General features: G+C 39.1%; 1 protein-coding gene and 4 non-coding genes across 5 annotated transcripts in view; all 5 read right to left on the bottom strand.

The window, feature by feature from the left end:
* Positions 1–19656, bottom strand: part of LOC136240217 (collagen alpha-5(IV) chain-like) — a 36128-nt gene that overhangs the window by 2139 nt on the left and 14333 nt on the right. The window contains exons 23-58 of the mRNA XM_066031134.1: positions 18994–19137; positions 18837–18917; positions 18586–18648; positions 18477–18530; positions 18373–18426; positions 18226–18306; positions 18083–18172; positions 17236–17316; positions 17100–17180; positions 16948–17028; positions 16751–16894; positions 16309–16371; positions 16172–16252; positions 16075–16119; positions 15933–16022; positions 15715–15795; positions 4334–4405; positions 4248–4283; positions 4085–4192; positions 3960–4031; positions 3775–3909; positions 3635–3712; positions 3526–3585; positions 3434–3469; positions 3268–3384; positions 3146–3217; positions 1650–1793; positions 1356–1490; positions 1241–1303; positions 1121–1190; positions 730–827; positions 388–507; positions 284–337; positions 199–234; positions 113–148; positions 33–59 (exon numbers count right to left, since the gene is read on the bottom strand). Of these exons, the coding sequence (XP_065887206.1) occupies positions 33–59; positions 113–148; positions 199–234; positions 284–337; positions 388–507; positions 730–827; positions 1121–1190; positions 1241–1303; positions 1356–1490; positions 1650–1793; positions 3146–3217; positions 3268–3384; positions 3434–3469; positions 3526–3585; positions 3635–3712; positions 3775–3909; positions 3960–4031; positions 4085–4192; positions 4248–4283; positions 4334–4405; positions 15715–15795; positions 15933–16022; positions 16075–16119; positions 16172–16252; positions 16309–16371; positions 16751–16894; positions 16948–17028; positions 17100–17180; positions 17236–17316; positions 18083–18172; positions 18226–18306; positions 18373–18426; positions 18477–18530; positions 18586–18648; positions 18837–18917; positions 18994–19137 (2883 nt within the window). The remainder of the gene's footprint in view (positions 1–32; positions 60–112; positions 149–198; positions 235–283; positions 338–387; positions 508–729; positions 828–1120; positions 1191–1240; positions 1304–1355; positions 1491–1649; positions 1794–3145; positions 3218–3267; positions 3385–3433; positions 3470–3525; positions 3586–3634; positions 3713–3774; positions 3910–3959; positions 4032–4084; positions 4193–4247; positions 4284–4333; positions 4406–15714; positions 15796–15932; positions 16023–16074; positions 16120–16171; positions 16253–16308; positions 16372–16750; positions 16895–16947; positions 17029–17099; positions 17181–17235; positions 17317–18082; positions 18173–18225; positions 18307–18372; positions 18427–18476; positions 18531–18585; positions 18649–18836; positions 18918–18993; positions 19138–19656) is intronic.
* On the bottom strand, positions 2073–2145 carry Trnaw-cca (transfer RNA tryptophan (anticodon CCA)). Its single transcript has one exon. It is a non-coding gene; the product is annotated as a tRNA-Trp (tRNA).
* Trnaw-cca (transfer RNA tryptophan (anticodon CCA)) lies at positions 2387–2459 on the bottom strand. Its single transcript has one exon. It is a non-coding gene; the product is annotated as a tRNA-Trp (tRNA).
* On the bottom strand, positions 13656–13729 carry Trnaw-cca (transfer RNA tryptophan (anticodon CCA)). Its single transcript has one exon. It is a non-coding gene; the product is annotated as a tRNA-Trp (tRNA).
* Trnaw-cca (transfer RNA tryptophan (anticodon CCA)) lies at positions 15494–15566 on the bottom strand. The gene has a single exon. It is a non-coding gene; the product is annotated as a tRNA-Trp (tRNA).

Raw genomic sequence — 19656 nt, 5'->3', positions numbered from 1 at the left:
TCACGCATGGCATACCAAGAACAAAGTCATACCTTAGTTCCGCCAGCACCTGGGAAACCCTACACATAATAGCAAATAAAAATCATGTGTACTATTGCTGCTGGTGTCTTACTGGAACTCCCGGAACTCCGTTATTTCCATTAAGCCCCTACAAAAATAAATATCAGTACACCTCCTAGCATGATGTAAGTGCCTTACTTGTAATCCCATTAAGCCTTGAGGACCTTGTTCTCCCTGAAAACACAAACGCATGCATACAAACAGATTTCTGATATACAATTACCTGTTCTCCTTTCTGACCACGTGGACCAGACATACCACGGCTTCCTCTTTGTCCCTATTAAGTTAATTGTGTACACACAGAAACTATGATGTATTTCTTCATACCTTTTCACCTTGTATACCTTCACCAACTTCACCTTTCTCTCCTTTCACACCCATTTCTCCTGGTGTTCCTGCTTCTCCCTGAGGACCTTGTGGTCCTATTGAGCCAACACCTGGTGGTCCCTAATTCAAGTTAGATAGTGAAGAGATTTTTTTTTGTAATTCAAAGTTAGTACAACTCAGCAATATAATACACTCTTATACAAATGCTGTATATATGTATATCCTCAGTTTTAGGAATGTATACATACTCCTCGTTAAGGTATTATGTACAGAACTCCGGTAACGTTGCATGTCACATTAGAATTCAAAGTACACACTATTGTACAATCAGGTAAGGTTTACCGTAGTTCCATTTAATCCAGTAGGTCCCTGTTCTCCTCTTTCACCAGTCATGCCAACTGGTCCTTGTGGTCCCGGATCACCTGCCATACCTGGTGGACCTGATCAAACAATAACTACATGACACATACGTACATATATCAGTTAACATGAATGTACATCTAAGAGTTATTTCAGACAAACTACAATATGGGGCTTACACATACATACATAACTCCATTAAATACATTACTACACTATGATTTTCGCACAATATTTCATAGCTATCATCTGTCAAATTCATGTATAGGTATAAATATACTAGACTAGTTCCTATGTGAATATGATACTAAAATCACTCAATTTGGTTTGCAATGTGGTTTTGTAATTGACTCACAAATTATTTAATACTTACCCACTGGTCCTGATGGTCCATCAGCACCAGGTAATCCATCTGTAGCATTTCCTGGCTCACCTGGCGGGCCCTGAAATTAACACATTTTATTAGTAAACAAATTCATTTGTAAAAACCTACCATTGGTCCTTGTGGGCCAATTGGCCCTATTGTTCCATTTATACCATGAACACCAGGTGATCCCTATTGCAACAAGAACAAATCATAACTGGTGATAAGTTGTAGAATTACTCACTGGTGGACCAGGGGGACCATCATCACCAGGAATTCCTTTTAGTCCGATAGTGCCTGGCTCTCCTACCATTCCTTTAGGTCCAGGGAGTCCTGCAGTGCCATTCTCCCCTGGTTCACCACCAAAGCCCATGGCACCCTACAAAGTCATAATATACACATAATATTATGCTACACAGGTACAGTGCATATAAACGGGTTTGCCAACAGCAAAGTTATCCAAATACGTAGCTATAACATTATAGTCACGTGTATTGAGAGAGAAGCAACTTTAAGTGAATATTACATAGAAAAATACCTGAGGTCCAGTTCTGCCTCTGACACCTTGATTCCCCTTCATTCCTCGTTCACCACGTGGTCCCCTCTCTCCTGTTGGCCCAATTGGTCCTGTGCTGCCATTGACTCCTGGTTCACCAGGTATGCCATCTGCTCCATCAATTCCCTAGAACAATATACCAGGTTGTCCATAAAAATAAGAAGTCAAAATGTAAGAAGTCAATGAAATTAAAATGTATAAAATGTTAATTGTACACAAATAAACAAAATCAACACAAATATGAACTAGTTACTGGACTTGTCAACTGTTTAAAACGTGGTTGATTCTCAAGTGATTTTGAACACACTGGATGCACTACCAATTGTGCCACAGGATCCCTTAGGTATACAGGAAATATTTATGGCAACTGTTTGACCATGTGCAAATACAAAACATAAAAAATAGTGACCCTGATGTGACTTGAACACACAACCTTCTGATCTGGAGTCAGATGCACTACCAATTGTGCTACAGGATCCCTTTGGCACAATAGTAAAGAGGTACAATATTTAGTGTCATACTGAAGGTGGGTTATACCTAACCAATACTGCCAAGGAATCAGGATGGTATTGAGAAGCTGGTTTTGGGGTGATTTTTTTGGCCAGAAAAACCCAAATCTCCATGATCCCTAATATACAGATTGTATGATATTTACTACAACAGTTTGGGCCATGCACAAATACTTTATAAGTAAAAATGAGGAAACGTAAAAAAAAAATTGATCCTGATGTGACTTGAACACACAACCTTCTGATCTGGAGTCAGACGCACTACCAATTGTGCTACAGAATCACTTTAATAATGTGGTAAAGAGGAATACATTTATTGGAAAAGAGTTTCATCATGTACAAATACTTCAATATAAGAAAAAGTAAAATCAGTGATCCCTTCTGATCTCACACTACCGATTGTTCTACAAGGTACCTTTAGCAAGAACGTAAAGAGGAATATACTAATAATCTATAGCTACATGCTTTTATTTGAGTAGATCGGCTCAGGATACTTTGTAAGCAAGATTAACAACTGTGGAGGAAACTGAAGATGCAGAATAACTTATTTCTTAATATTCCTGTACATTATTGTATGGCACAGATTGGTATGTCTTTTCCTTCATCACCTTGTACATAAATACTCTCTTGAGTATGGTTCACTAGCTTGATTTTATTATTGTTTCGCTCTTTTCTATATGCAGTACAGATACAGTACTAAAAAGGTTAAAACAATTGCTGACAAAGTCGTTTTGCTGTGACAGGTCTCCATCCACAACTGTTACACAGTAGAGTACAACGAAAGCACAAGCCCCAGCAGAGATGAAGGAGGTGGTGATCTTAATGGCACAAGACGAGAGGCTGGGCATATTAGTTAGTGTACCACCTACCACCACTTAGCCTCTCAGGTCATAGTGTCAATGATTCCACTGATCCATCGTGCTCATATATGCACACACACACCAGAATAATTAAACAACTTATACTTACAGGTAACCCCATTGGTCCTTGTGATCCTTCTGTTCCATTTATTCCAGGAGGCCCTTCTGGCCCAACTAGCCCCTGTATTATACAGTAATTATGACACACAATAAAGTATCAATCCACTGTACTATTGGTCCCTGTGGGCCAGGTTCGCCCTGATCACCTGGTAACCCCATCGGTCCTGGTTCACCCTGTTCACCAGGGCGACCATCTCTTCCATCAGCTCCTGGAGGTCCTGGCTCACCCTGCAATGAGTAACATCTATCACAAATACTATAGCTACACTTGGCTAACCACTTGGTCAGAACTGTTGACTGTTCGACACACACCCTGTTGTATGTAGAAATAGATAAATGCACAAAGAACACTAATAATAATACGATTACATTTTGGAAAATTTCTGTATCATTTTCTAGGAATGGTAATACTTCTTCTCCACACAATCGCTATAAATAAATAGATAAATACTGTAAGCAGTTTAGTGTAAGAACTTACAATAGCAATTTCAGTGATATTACTGCCTTCTCCTGGAGCACCAATCATGCCAGGCATACCAGGAGTGCCAGATTCTCCCTAAAACAAAAAAGTTAAATGTTGATTTATGGAACAAGTTATCATGGAACAGGTTATCTTACAGGTGGTCCTGGTTCACCCTGATCCCCAGGAATTCCCTTCAAGCCTATTACTCCAGGTTCTCCTTGGGGTCCCATAGTGCCATTACGTCCTGGTGTGCCTGGTTGGCCTGTGGCACCTCTTTCACCACGAGGACCCTGAAATAGATTATAAAATATTTGTAATAGTGTTAGATGAAATAACTTACCATTTCTCCTGGTGGACCCATGGGTCCTTCAGAACCCCTATCACCTTGCATACCTGAATCACCATCATTCCCCTGAAATTTAAAACATCACACATGTAAGTCACTGTAAGTTCCGATAACTATACCGGCATTCCTGGTGGTCCTGGGTTTCCAGCTCTACCTCGTTCTCCTCTCATTCCACGTGGCCCACGACTGCCATCACTGCCATTCACACCTGGCTCACCAGAGGGGCCCTATAGTGATATATTACAGTTGATGAGTGTACTAAATTGTTTATACATACTGTACCTGTAGGCCTATTCTTCCTATGTCTCCTTGAGGACCCTGTTCACATACAAACAAGTGTCAGTAATCACTGTGTGTAGCTTTCTTACTGGTTCTCCATCGGTCCCATTCATTCCATCTACACCATCTAAACCTGGTTCACCTTTCTGTCCCTTAGGTCCCTATAAAGTATGGATTAGTAACATGATACAGTGGCATTCAAAATATACATATACACTTAAGCACACAGCAAAGCTATTTGTAAGCTTTGTAGTGTTCATCACAGTACATTTGGTATATATGACCAACAGCTTAGTCATTCAGAGTACAAGCTAAACCCCGATTGTTAAAAATAGCAGTTAGCTCTGTTGAAGAAAAGATCTCAGTGCTCAGGAATAAAATGAAATTGAGGGGTTCTGGAAACCCTGAAGATGTACGTAAGGTGTTTGTAACACCAGATCTTACTCCAGCAGAGCAAGCAAAGAACAAAGCATTGAGGGCACAGTTAGCTGAAATGAATAAGGAAGGAAACAACTACAGGATAAAAAACGGGAAAATTGTACGGAGGGAGAAGTAAATGATGACACAACCCTCCGTACCACTGAGCAACGCAGACGTAGTACAATAAGTGCAACTGTGATTAATTGTCAGAGCATAAAGTCTAAAAAGGCATCCTTTAATAGTTTTATTGATACCTATGCCCCTAATATAGTTTTTGGAACAGAATCTTGGCTATCCCCCTCTTTGTATTCTAGTGAAATTTTCCCACATAATTATAATATATATAGAAAGGACAGGGATGATGGGTTTGGTGGCGTTTTCTTGGCATGTGGTGATGGGTATGTTAGCAGAGAAATTCCAACCAACTCTCAGTGTGAAATAGTGGCTGCTATTGTTGAGTTGACTGGTTCAACCAACTTAGTACTGTGTGCAGTATATAGACCACCAAATAGTACCCTTGAATATTTACAAACATTATGCAAGGACTTGGAACATTTGATGCAGCAGTATAGTGATGTACCTATGTGGATAGGTGGTGATCTGAATTTGCCTAATATTGACTGGGAAAATAATGTAGCAAAGCATGGTTCATACCCCGTTTCCTTCTGTGACACATTTTTAGAGCTTATAAATGATTACGGCTTCACACAGACTGTAAAGTTTGCAACTAGAGGAAATAATATTTTGGATATTTTTTGTACAAATAGACCTTCCCTTCTTAGTGGATGTTACCCTATTCCCGGAATTGGTGACCACGAAGCGGTTCTTATTAAATCCTTGACCTCTGCTCAGACAGGTCCTCCAGTTAAACGTAACATATATCAGTGGTCAAGAGTGGACATGTCACAACTCCATCAGATGACAGAGAATTTATGCTCCATTTTTCTTACTGATTATTATTCTCCATCTACTCCAATCAATAGTTTATGGGAAGAGTTTAAGAATGTATGTCATAAGTGCCTTAGCACAATTCCAACTAAACAAATAACATCTAGTGCCAAGAAACCGTGGATTAATCGTCATATCAGATCTTTATCTCGTCGTAAACATCGATTGTACAAACGTGCTCGCCAATCTGGTTTGTCATTAGATTGGTTACAGTATAACCTAATTAAAAAGGAGTCACAACAGCAATGTCGAAGAGCATATAATAATTATATTTATAATCTGGCCGGACAAGGAAGATCAGTTTCAAAGAAATTGTGGTCGTTTATCAAATCACAAAGGAATGATCACTGTGGTGTGGCAACTCTACAGGATGATGGAATTGTTTTTAGTGACCCACAAGGCAAGGCAGATTTAATCAATGAGGCTTTTACCACGGTCTTCACAAGTGAGGACACATCAACGGTGCCTGTTCTAGATGGCACACCATACCAAGAAATGCCTACCATAGACATCAGTACAGAGGGCATTATTCATCTTTAGAGAATCTTGATACATCTAAAGCTCCTGGCCCTGATAAGGTTCCAACTAGACTTCTAAAGGAACTTGCTTTTGAGTTTGGACCCATCTTATCTGTGATTTACAAGGCATCATTGGAACAAGGTCAATTACCTCATGATTGGAAGAATGCAAATGTGGTTCAAATATATAAGAAAGACGATAGGTCTTGCCCATTGAATTATCGGCCGGTTTCCCTAACATGCATATGCTGTAAAGTGTTCGAGCATATTATTAGTTCTAACATCAAGACACACGATAGTGTGTCGTGCGGCCCAAGAAGCCAGCGCGCCACACCGTGAGTATATTGACAGGAAGAACGAAAACGTCATTTTCACACCTTTGTATCTCGGTGATCACTTATCTGATTGGAACCAAATTTGCTACACAGTTGCCCGCCAGCCAAGGGAGTCTACATTCCAAATTTGAAGGAAATCGCTCCAGCCATTTCCGAGATACGAGTTGCCAAAGTTTCGTTTTTTTTTTCTTCGTTTTTTTTTTCTTCTTCTTTGTCTTTTCGCACACTTGCAAAAATTGCTATAACAAGCAAACGCGTACTCCGATCGCCTTGAAATTTGGCACACAGAAAGGGAGTCCAAAGGCGAATCCTAGCATCAACTTTGGTACAAATCCGATGAATGGTTCAGGAGTTATGACCGATTATTCGCGTAAAACAAGATCGATTTGTTGTCACGCCTACAGGGTAAACCGCTTCATGGAATGAGTTGAAAATTGCTATGTAGATGGAGTAACCATCGTAGGAGTGCCTTTTGGTGGTTTGAAAGGAATCGAGATAAAGACCACGGAGATATGACACAAAACCCAACCTGTGTCACAATTACGCGATCGATTTTTATGAATAAAAAAAGTATTAGTTTTGACGCCTACTAGGCAAACCGCTTAGAGCAATGAGCTGAAAATCGGTGTATAGCTGGAATAATCTTCATAGAAAGTCCTTGCAGTAGTACAGAAGAATCGGATTACAAACTACTGAGTTATGATTCTAAAGCCAACTCCGTGTAGCAAATGCGAGATCGAGATACTCTAATAGAACAGTCACCCTAATAGAGCATTCGGATAATTTATTTACTCCATTATAGAATTTTATTACATCACAAGTTATTCTGTAGGGAGTTCAGCTGCAAACAGTTAATCTTATAGACAGTTCAGCAAGAAGACAGTCACCATGTGGAGAGTTAAGCAAATATATCACTATAGAGATTCAGAACATTACAAGTCACACTGAAGAAAGTTCAGCTATAAACAAGTCATGCACTGTGTAGAGAATTCAGCTACAATTAAGTCACTCTCTAGAGAATTCAGTTACACAGAATTCAGCTACACACAAGTCACTGTGGAGAGAGTTCAGCTACAAACAAATTACCCTTTAGAGTGATCAGCTACAAACAAAACACTTTGCAGAGTGTTCAGCTACAACAAATCAACCTTTAGAGCAATCAGCAATGAACAAATCAACACAAATCTACCTGTAGAGAGATCAGCTAGAAACAAATCACCCTGAAGAGAGTTCAGCTACAAAAAATCACCCTGTAGAGACATCAGCTAGAAACTAGACACAATGTAAGGAGTTCAGCTACAAGCAATCACCCTGTAGAGAGTTCAGCTAAAACAAATCAACCTACAGAGAGATCAGCTACAAACAAATCACCTTATAGAGAGTTCAGCTACAAACAGATTACCTGTAGAGAGATCGGCTTCAAACAAATCAACCTGCAGAGAGATCAGCTACACACAAATCAACTTGTAGAGAGATCAGCTACAAACAAATCACCCTGTAGAGAGATCAGCTAGAAACTACACACAATGTAAGGAGTTCAGCTACAAGTAAATTACCCTGTAGAGAGTTCATCTACAAACAAATCAACCTGTAGAGCAATCAGCTAGAAACAAATCATCCTGAAGAGAGGTCAGCTACAAAAAAATCACTTTGTAGAGAGATCAGCTACAAACAAATTGCCCTGTAGAGAAGATCAGTTACAAGCAAAACACCCTGTAGAGAGTTCAGCAACAAAGAAACCACCATGTAGAGAGTTCAGCTACAAACAAATTACCCTGTAGAGAGATCGGCTACAAACAAATCAGCCTGTAGAGAGTTCAGCTAAAACTAATCAACCTGCAGAGAGATCAACTACAAACAAATCACCTTATAGAGAGTTCAGCTACAAATAAATTACCCTATAGAGAGATCGGCTACAAACAAATCAACCTGCTGAGAGATCAGCTACACACAAATCAACTTGTAGAGAGATCAACTATAAACAAATCACCCTGTAGAGAGATCAGCTAGAAACTACACACAATGTATGGAGTTCAGCTACAAATAAATCACCCTGTAGAGAGTTCAGCTAAAACAAATCAACCTGCAGAGAGTTCAGCTACAAACAAATCACCTTTTAGACAGTTCAGCTACAAATAAATTACCTTGTAGAGAGATCGGCTACAAACAAATCAACCTGCAGAGAGATCAGCTACACACAATTCAACTTGTAGAGAGATCAGCTACAAACAAATCACCCTGTAGAGAGATCAGCTAGAAACTAGACACAATGTAAGGAGTTCAGCTACAAGCAAATCACCCTGTAGAGAGTTCAGCTACAAACAAACCAACCTGTAGAGCGATCAGCTAGAAACAAATCACCCTGAAGAGAGGTCAGCTACAAAAAATCACCCTGTAGAGATATCAGCTAGAAACAAATCACCCTGAAGAGAGGTCAGCTACAAAAAAATCACCCTGTAGAGAGATCAGCTAGAAACAAATCACCCTGAAGAGAAGTCAGCTACAAACAAAACACTTTGCAGAGAATTCAGCTACAAACAAATCAGCTTGTAGAGAGATCAGTTACACACAAATCAACCTGTAGAGAGATAAGCTAGAAACAAATCACCCTGTAGAGAGTAGCTACAAGCAAAACACACTGTAGAGAGTTCAGCAACAAAGAAACCACCATGTAGAGAGTTCAGCTGCAAACAAATCACCTTATAGAGAGTTCAGCTACAAACAAATCACCCTGTAGAGAGATCAGCTAGAAAATAGACACAATGTAAGGAGTTCAGCTACAAGCAAATCACCCTTTAGTGAGTTCAGCTACAAACAAATCAACCTGCAGTGAGATCACCTACAAAAAAGCACCTTGTACAGAGTTCAGCTACAAACAAATTACCCTGTAGAGAGATCAGCTACACACAAATCAACTTGTAGAGAGATCAGCTACAAACAAATCACCCTGTAGAGAGATCAGCTAGAAACTAGACACAATGTAAGGAGTTCAGCTACAAGTAAATCACCCTGTAGAGAGTTCAGCTAAAACAAATCAACCTGCAGAGAGATCAGTTACAAATAAATCACTTTACAGACAGTTCAGCTACAAACAAATTACCTTGTAGAGAGATCGGCTGCAAATTAATCAACCTGCAGAGAGATCAGCTACACACAAATCAACTTGTAGAGAGATCAGCTACAAACAAATCACCCTGTACAGAGATCAGCTATAAACTAGATACAATGCAAGGAGTTCAGCTACAAGCAAAATCACCCTTTAGTGAGTTCAGCTACAAACAAATCAACCTGCAGTGAGATCACCCACAAAAACGCACTTGTACAGAGTTCAGTTACAAACAAATCACCCTGTAGAGAGATCAGGTAGAAGAATTCACCTTGTAGAGAGTTCAGCAACAAAGAAACCACCATGTAGAAAGTTCAGCTGCAAATCACCCAGTAGAAAGATCAGCTAGAAGAAGTTACCTTGTAGAGAGTTCAGTTACAAAGAAACCATCATATAGAGAGTTCAGCTAGAAGAAGTCACCTTGTAAAGAGTTCAGCTACAAAGAAACCATCATGTACAGAGTTCAGCTACAAAGAAACCACCTGTACAGAATTCAACTACAAACAAATTACCCTGTATAGAGATCAGCTAAAAGAAGTTACCTTGTAGATAGTTCAGCTACACCCTGTAGAAAGATCAGCTAGAAGAAGTCACCTTGTAGAGTGTTCAGTTACAAAGAAACCATCATGTAGAGAGTTCAGCTGCAAACAAATCACTCTGTAGAGAGTTCAGCTACAAAGAAACCGCCATGTAGAGAGTTCAGCCTGATACAAACCACCTTGTAGAGAATTCAACTACAACAAATCACCCTGTAGAGAAGAAGTTACCTTGTAGAGAGTTCGGCTACAAAGAAACCATCATGTAGGGAGTTCAGCTACAAAGAAACCACCATGTAGAGAGTTTAGCTGCTAACAAATCACCTGTAGAGAGTTCAGCTAGAAACAAATCACCCCGTAGAGAGATCAGCTGGACGAAGTCACCTTGTAGAGAGTTCAGCTACAAAGAAACCATCATGTAGAGAGTTCAGCTGCAAACAAATCACCCTGCAGAGAGTTCAGTTACAAAAAAATCACCCTGTAGAGAGTTCAGCTAGACGAAGTCACCTTATAGAGAGTTCAGCTACAAAGAAACCATCATGTAGAGAGTTCGGCTACAAAGACACCACCATGTAGAGAGTTTAGCTGCAAACAAATCACCCCGTAGAGAGATCAGCTGGACGAAGTCACCTTGTAGAGAGTTCAGCTACAAAGAAACCATCATGTAGAGAGTTCAGCTGCAAACAAATCACCCTGTAGAGAGTTCAGCTAGAAACAAAATACCCTGTAGAGAGACCAGCTAGAAGAGGTTACCTTGTAGAGAGTTCAGCTACAAAGAAACCATCCTGTATATAGTTCAGCTACAAAGAAACCGTCCTGTATATAGTTCAGCTACATTTCAAGTCACCCAGTAGAGAGATCAGCTGCAAAAAAATATCCTGTGGGGAATAATGGGCATGTAATAAATATATGTATATAATTTGTATAATTACTAATAAAATCAAAAATAATTGAAGTACTAAAATTCTTCTTTAAGTTCTTTTCTTCTTCCTGTAGTGAAGAAAAAAACACATGGGTTAAAAAAGCCCCAAAGCCAGCCATAGGCCGGCTTTGCAGTATACAAATACAAAAAGAAGTGATATCTAATCAAAAACAGCCAAGCTGTAAAAAAAGGTGCGGCCCCCAAAAAGGCCATGGTGAAAAAAGATGTGAAATCCAAGGTGGCGGCCAAGAAATGGCTGTGATGGTAGGTTAATGGTTACATTTTAATAACGACAATTCAGGTGAATTTTGTGCCGCTTGGTCTTGGCACCAAATTTACCTGAATTGTCGTTATTAAAATGTAACCATTAACCTACCATCACAGCCATTTCTTGGCCGCCACCTTGGATTTCACATCTTTTTTCACCATGGCCTTTTTGGGGGCCGCACCTTTTTTTACAGCTTGGCTGTTTTTGATTAGATTTATAAACACCTGGAGGATAATAATATCTTATGCAATAATCAGAGTGGTTTTAGAAAGGGTCACTCTTGTGAAACCCAACTTCTATCAACTGTGGATGACTTTCTACAAAATCTGAATTCAGGCTTGCAAACTGATGTGCTGTTACTAGATTTTAAGAAAGCGTTCGATAAAGTTCCACACCAACGTCTGTGCCATAAGTTATCACATTATGGGATTCGTAACAATACCCTCAATTGGATTCAGAATTTTCTGACAAATAGAACTCAACAAGTGATTATAAATGGATATAGCAGTAGCCCTAGTAATGTGATATCTGGAGTCCCTCAGGGGACGGTCTTAGGGCCATTATTATTCCTCTGCTATATCAACGATCTACCCGGTAATGTTAAATCATCTGTTAGGCTTTATGCTGATGACGTGTTGCTCTATCGAGCAATACATTCTGCTGCAGATCATGATATTTTACAACAAGACCTGCATTCACTAACACAATGGGCAAAAACATGGCAAATGACGTTTAATTTATCCAAATGTGAGCTACTGCGCATTACAAACAAACAAAACCCCTCAAGGTATTGTTATCATATGGATGGTGAGGAGGTGAGATCAGTGCCTAATGCAAAGTATTTGGGAGTTATTCTGGATGAGCATTATATTTAACATTTAATGAACATATTAAGAAAATTGTTAATAAAGCAAACCAAGTTAGGGTTTTTTTACAAAGAAACATTAGTTCTTGCCCAGCTAGGGTGAAAGAAGCCTGCTATATATCTATGGTGAGACCAGTTGTTGAATATTCTAGTGTTGTGTGGTCACCTTTTACAAATAAAAACATAAACTTAGTTGAGTCGGTGCAGCGTAGAGCCGCAGGATTTGTGACTGGTGATTATGGTTTTATGTCTAGTGTCACAGGGATGTTAAACTCACTTGGATGGACATCTTTGGAGTGTAGGCGAGAAATCTCACGGGTTATCATGCTTTTTAAAATATTACATAATGAAACATCCATTTCCAGTTACCACCTTCCTATGCCAATAACCACATGTACAAGAGGGCACTCTTACAGATTCAGACAGGTATCAGCCCACTTAAACATTTATTTGCACTCTTTTTTCCCTGCCACTATCAAAATATGGAACAGCCTCCCAGCTACTGTAATTGAAGCAACCAATGTAGATGACTTTCAGAAAAGGATTGTAGACTATTTTTGTATTAATCCAGCTATATAGTCTAAAATGTTGTACATTTTGTTTTCTTGCATGTATCTGTGCTTTATACTCCCTAATGGAGGTCTGCACAGTATTAATAATAAATAAATAAATAAAATAATACAGTGTTATCTGAACACTTTTGTTCCTGAAGTTTGACAAAAGTTGTCTAGATAAATATGACCGGATCTGCGAAAATCCTACACAATTGCACATTTTTCGAATTCTTTGCTATTAAATATTTATACTCTACTTGCATGCTCTGGCAATAGTTACAGCAGCAACAACAGAAAAATCAATTTGTACAGCAAGTATAGGGAATATAAATTACAGGTGCTTACTAAACAGTTGTACCGTACGGGCAGAGTGACACACAGAGTTAAAATTTGCACCATCCTGTTCACCATGAGTAGGGGAATCAATTACTGGATAAAATGTTGTTGTATACAACATGAGCATCTAAAGCAGACTTTATACCTTTAATGTATTGAAGTTGTATCAGAACTAAAGACTTATATGCTAGCTTGAAATTCCCATCATTATCACCTAATTGTTCTTTTTACTAAAGTACGTAGCTTCAAAATCTTTTAGGAATTTAAGATTCCATAGTATCGGTCACCCAGTTAAATATAAGCTAGGAAAAAGCACTGACACTGATGTGACTTCAACACATAACCTTCTGATCTGGAGTCAAATACACTATTAATTGTGCTACAGGGTACCTTTTTTGAGGTAGACAAGAGGAATATATTGTGTAAATGCTTCTGAGAAAAATATAAAGTCAATCGTGATTCAAATGTGATTTAAATGCAGAACCTTCTGCAGAAATCTGGAGTAATACGTAATATTAGCCATACCAGAGGGTCACTTTGGGTATGGTAACAAATGCAATACTTGCATGAGAAAAAGAAAATAGCAGAAAAAATGTAAATGAGTGAACCTGATGTGACTTGAACACACAACCTTCTGATCTGGAGCCAGACGCACTACCAATTGTGCTACAGGGTCCTATTGAAAACTCACTAAAGAGAAATATGTTTATGACAAGGATATAAGAAAACAATCAGAGTTTTAAGCTCGATTAGGGATCACGGAATAAAAGGTAGTCTACACCTGAAGACATACTAAATCCCTAATTCAGCCTGTACCCATAACTGGATTAGGATTAAATCTGGTGTAGGCTTGTTTCGCTACTCTTTATTTCTATGATCCCTAATCAAACTTTAATTTTTCCTTATACTTGTTTGTTTACTGTGTTTGCAACATTATTATGACTGGTAAAACTCATGCATACCACAGTAGAAGAAAGAATGGTGCCGTTTTTGCCTGAATGTGCACCCTAAACTATCAATTACTGAAATAGTGAAGTGGCCATTACGCTTAGTTTCAGCTATGTTTAGCCCATTACCCAGTATTACAAATGAAGAACACTACGGGCAGGACCTCTGCAATCAATCTAGTCACAACGGAAAACTCAGATGAACCCGTTACAAAAGTAGGAAGCCATTAATTGGTGCTCACCACCACGAATCAACACCTTGCACTGTCAGCAAAGATAAATAGGATATTATTATTATTATTATTATTACTGTATAATGTACAGACCTCAATCACGAGTATAATGTACATGATTAGTTAACAAACTAAATGTTAATTAAGTAGTTAGTAAAGATTTAAAATTATCAGTTTCCACAAGGTGATCAGGTAGGTGATTCCATAATCGGATTGCTCTTGGAAAAAATGAATGCATGAAAGAATCAATTCTTTCTCGGGTAAGTGAAACATAGCCAAAATCGAATCAACTCTTCGTCTCTTCAATGATTGCCAATCAAGTTGATTTAGCATAGTTGTAACACTGGAATATCAAGAATAATTGCTAAATACAAATCTGGCAGCCTTCCTTTGAATCATCTCAATTTGGTGAATGTTTAGTGTGTACGTAAGTGGGGTGACCAACAGATGGGACGGATGTATGTCTGGTAGCATTTAATTTTAACATCCTGTGTGCACTGACCAAAGTTATGTTGAAAAAATGCCAAGACAGAGTTTGCTCAACCAATTCCTGAAATATGTGTGGACCAGGACAAATTACCTGAAATTGTTAGACCGAGGTACTTAGCAGATTGGATACAAAGGAGGATACAGATAAGTCCATGAAGCATACATTGTACATACTGCAGTATGCCAAAAGGCACCAGTTGTGCTGAAGTGGCGTCAAACAGTGAAAAATCAAGCTTGTGGTCTCAACCGTTATTGAGTTACGCTTCTCTAAAAGCATCAGTCAGTCAGTTAGTTTGGCAGTCAGTTAGTAGAAATTCCACGAAATAATATTTTATAAAAAAATTGCAGCAACCTATTGGTAGTATCTTAGGTCATACTGAAGGCACTTTTGGGCTTGGTTATACCTAACCAATACTGCCAAGGTGTCATGAAGGTATTGTGAGGCTCGGCCAGAAAAAACAAAACCTCATAATTCCTAATATACAGTACTATTGTACTGTATGCTAACAACTTCATCAAAAAATGAAACATAAATTTGTGACCCTGATGCAACTTGAACAAATAACCTTCTGCTCTGGAGTCAAGTATGCATTACCATTGGTGCTACAGGGTCCCTTCGGTAAGAAACTAAGAGGAATATACTTGTGGCATCAGTTTTGTCATGTACAAACTGTGCTACAGGATCCCTTTGGTAAAAGAGTAAAAGGAACAACATACAGTTTGGCCATTTGCAACTACTTTCATGATTAAAAAATGATCAGACTGTAAAAAATGACCCTGATGTGACTTGAACACACAACCTTCTGATCTGGAGTCAGATGCACTACCAATTGTGCTACAGGATCCTTACATATCAGGTAACCTTTATAACAGCATTTCAGTTCAATAAAGTAAGCAAAAAGATTTAAGAAACAAAACAAGATACTCTGACATGACTTGCATGCACAACCATCTGATACACAGTTTTCACATCACAAAAATACAATCACATACTGTGTCTCCTATTGGTCCCATTGGACCGGATGGTCCATCAGAGCCTGGTAATCCTGGTAAACCCATAGAACCATTAGTTCCCTATAAAATATTACATTCGGAAAACTATAATGCAATGTTTATACTCCATTTTAAGAGCTTAAGGAAAACCTGAAAGCAACCACTGTATGTATAATGGCATTGGTATATGAACCACAAAACTAACACATATAACATACCTTGGCACCATTCAATCCAGGTGGCCCCATCGATCCATTAATACCTGGTGGGCCAGGCATTCCAACAGGTCCCATTTCACCAGGTTCTCCCTATTTTAAGTAGTACATTATTACAACATGCACATACAAAGGAGTAACTAACTTCAGTCCCATTTAATCCTGGTTCACCCAGTGCTCCCACAGAACCCTGTAAACAACAACACATTAAACTTACACACAACAGTATCAGGGATACCTACAGCTGGACCAATTTCTCCAGTGTCTCCTTTATCACCTTTCTCCCCTTGTGGTCCTTCCGGCCCTATAGGGCCTGGTTCTCCCTATGGTAAGGTGAGCAATGCTTATAGTAACACTATATCAATAGGTGTTCACTTACTGTCATACCCTGAGGTCCTTCTGTTCCAATGGTACCATTAACACCTGGAATACCTGGTTCACCCTACACAAAGACAAATATCATGACTGTTTAAGAACATATACAATTTACAGTGTTTTAATGTGAAGCAGAGTGGCACAGTGGGAGCATGCTGGGCCCATAACCCAGAGGTCGATGGATCAAAACTATCTTCTGCTAGCTTTTTGCTTTTATTTTCATTGAACATTTTACTAACACTTTAGTGTTTTTTTAGTACTACAAATGTTGCTACAATGGAGCCCAAGTGTCAAAAATCCTTGTTCATTGAAAGCTAAAATCACTTTTGCAGGATGTATGTATTGCTATACATACGTGACCGTCTCAACAAAAGCCAGCATCGTTTGCACAATTTAGTCATTAGCAAAATTAATGATGGTGCACTTTCTAAAAAGCCACAACTCACTTGTGGTCCAGCAGGTCCGGACAGTCCATCAGTACCATTAAACCCTGGGGGACCAGGTTCTCCATCTCTTCCATCAATTCCAGGTTCCCCATCAGTACCATTGTCGCCTGGCAAGCCCATATCTCCTGGTTCACCTTTCATACCCTGTAGTAGTGTTTATTTTATACAAAATGCTCTATGTGTTCATGGGTACTTGCCTTTGGTCCCACAGGGCCTGGAAGTCCATCAGTTCCATTTAATCCTGGATCTCCAATTTCACCGGGCATTCCGGGAGGACCCTAGTGTTATTATGAACGTACCTTAACTCAAGTATCAGTTATAATAAAAAAAAAACAGATAAAGCACTAACTTGCATCCCTGGGAGACCTGGTTCCCCCATAGTTCCATTTTCACCATCTTCTCCAGGTATTCCTATTGGACCTTGTGGGCCCTAAACGGGATACAACAGCGTTACTGATAGTTATTTGTGTTCATTCGTGACATACTGGTGGTCCTTGTATTCCAGTATCTCCTCTGGTGCCATTCAAACCTGGTAATCCTGCTTCACCAGGTGTGCCTGGTAAACCCTAGTAGACAGACTTGTCATTACACAAATATTAAATCATCAATAATAGAGGCTTAATTTGTGGACAATCTGAAATTTAATGACTGCTCAATTAGGGAATTTTGTTGGATAATTGCATGTTCTATTGAAGTAAATCATGATTGTCAACTTTTTCTAGTGCAATGTACATTGGTTATCTCCTTGATAATAGTTAAACACTTGTAATAGGTTCAAGGATTTAAAACCATTGGTGACGTCAATAATTACCTTGGGCACAGCCAGTGCCAGCATGGCTGTCTAGGTCTACAGAATGCAATGTAGTATGCTACAACGAAGGCCACTAACTGAATTAATGGCTAAGGCCACTACCACAATGGTTTAATCTCCAGCTAGCTACAGAAAACAGGTGTACCTGAGTATTACAATCAGCAGGCCTGACAATCAGTTCGCAATCGCTTCATTTCCCTTGGTGTTTACTGATGTATTAAATACTAATCGTCCACAAGAGGCTATAACTGCATTACTGTGGGTCTCATTGTGGTTGTAAACAAGTGTCCTATTGAGTTCAGGTGTCTTACCAATAAGAGACCTGATATCAGGTTTTTTTTTTGTAAATAAGGACCTCTACACATCAAAGTAAATTCTGCATACTATTGTCTAAAACTGTAAACTGCACAAAATTCCTTGCATTACCTACTCTCAAACATTATATCTCTATGCATACAGCAGTCTTCATACGGGACCAGCTACAACTTAAATTGCAGAGTATATGTATAACAAATTCATACCGGCATTCCAGATGGTCCCTCATCTCCAGGTATCCCCTTCACTCCAATAGTTCCTGGTATTCCTTGAGGGCCCTGGTCTCCTTGCTCTCCCTACACATTTACTGACAATAAGCAACTACAAGCTAAACGCCAATCTTGCATACCTTTTCACCAGCAGGGCCTTGATTACCTTGACGCCCTTGGGGTCCTCTTGGCCCACGACTACCTGTATCACCAGCAGGACCCTAGCATGTAGCATAATAATAATATACATAATATCCATATTATTGCAAATAAGTATAGCTGTATACCATAGGTCCAAGTTCTCCTTGTGGTCCCATCTCTCCTGGAGGTCCAGGTGCTCCCTGTCATTCTAGAAAATAATTGTTCTGTTTTAGATATGCTGAGAACTTACCTCTGTTCCATTAAACCCCATACTGCCATGGAAACCACGAGGTCCTTGTTCACCCTACCAAAAATGTTAACTTCTATTCTGCATAAAAATAAAACTACAATGTGTTTACTTGTATTCCCGGAGGTCCAGTTGTTCCATTCATTCCCATGTCCCCCTTGGGACCAACAGGGCCCTAAAGAGAACGAGGACATTATATTATTGTCATGTACAATGAAAGCTATACTACAATATACAATATAGAAAAGTGAGTACGTTTGAATAACAGGCATGTAACGTGAATCAAAGTAGCAAAAGTAACAAACTTATAAGCATCCAAGCCCAGAAAAGTCTCTGGGTGACCTTAACTATTACAATACTCACTTCTGGTCCTGGTGGTCCTTCAGTTCCATTTAGCCCAGCAGGTCCTTCTTCACCCACTGTTCCAACCTCTCCTCTTATACCCTATTTACACAGAATATGCTTAATAACATCTCTTTTGTTTTTATTTTTGTTGCTGCTGCATATAAGTGTGAGTTACCTGTGGGCCTTGTTCTCCTTGGATTCCTCTTTCACCTTTCTCTCCTTTCTCACCCATTGTACCATTCTCCCCAGTATCACCATTCATTCCCTTCTCTCCTGGTTCTCCAGTATTACCAACATCACCCGGTACACCTTCAGGACCCTAACAGGTAAACCAGTATTAATGTTCTTAATGATGTATCGTATATGAATATGTGTTAATATGCCATTGTAGATGCTTGCTTACTGTGTTGCCTCGAATTACAACTTGTCCCATATAAATTCTCTTTTTAGTCAATAGAAATAAATGTCTGGGCAATAATCTTGAGATATAATAACGCATTTTTAACCAGGTGCATCTGTTTTTTTTGTAATTGCATTGGGAAAGTTGTGTGTGTGTGTGTGTGTGTGTGTGTGTGTGTGTGTGTGTGTGTGTGTGTGCGTGTGTGTGTGTGTTGTGTTCATTCTTTACATGTGAGCAAAAAGTATGCTGAAAGCAGTCAGTGTGTGAGGTAGGATTATGCCTGGGAATAAAAATAGGATAAAAGAATATTGAAAATTATTCTAGCATTTTAAAGTCCACAATTTACATAAAAATACACTTAAGATTGAGATATTCTAATACAGCCGTCACTTATTAAACAGTTGATTACTTTATCATGAAGCATACGAAAATGTAGAT

The sequence above is a fragment of the Dysidea avara genome, chromosome 12 (assembly GCF_963678975.1).
Source record: "Dysidea avara chromosome 12, odDysAvar1.4, whole genome shotgun sequence".
Classification (NCBI taxonomy): Eukaryota; Metazoa; Porifera; class Demospongiae; order Dictyoceratida; family Dysideidae; genus Dysidea; species Dysidea avara.
This window is presented reverse-complemented; position numbering and strand designations above follow the sequence as displayed.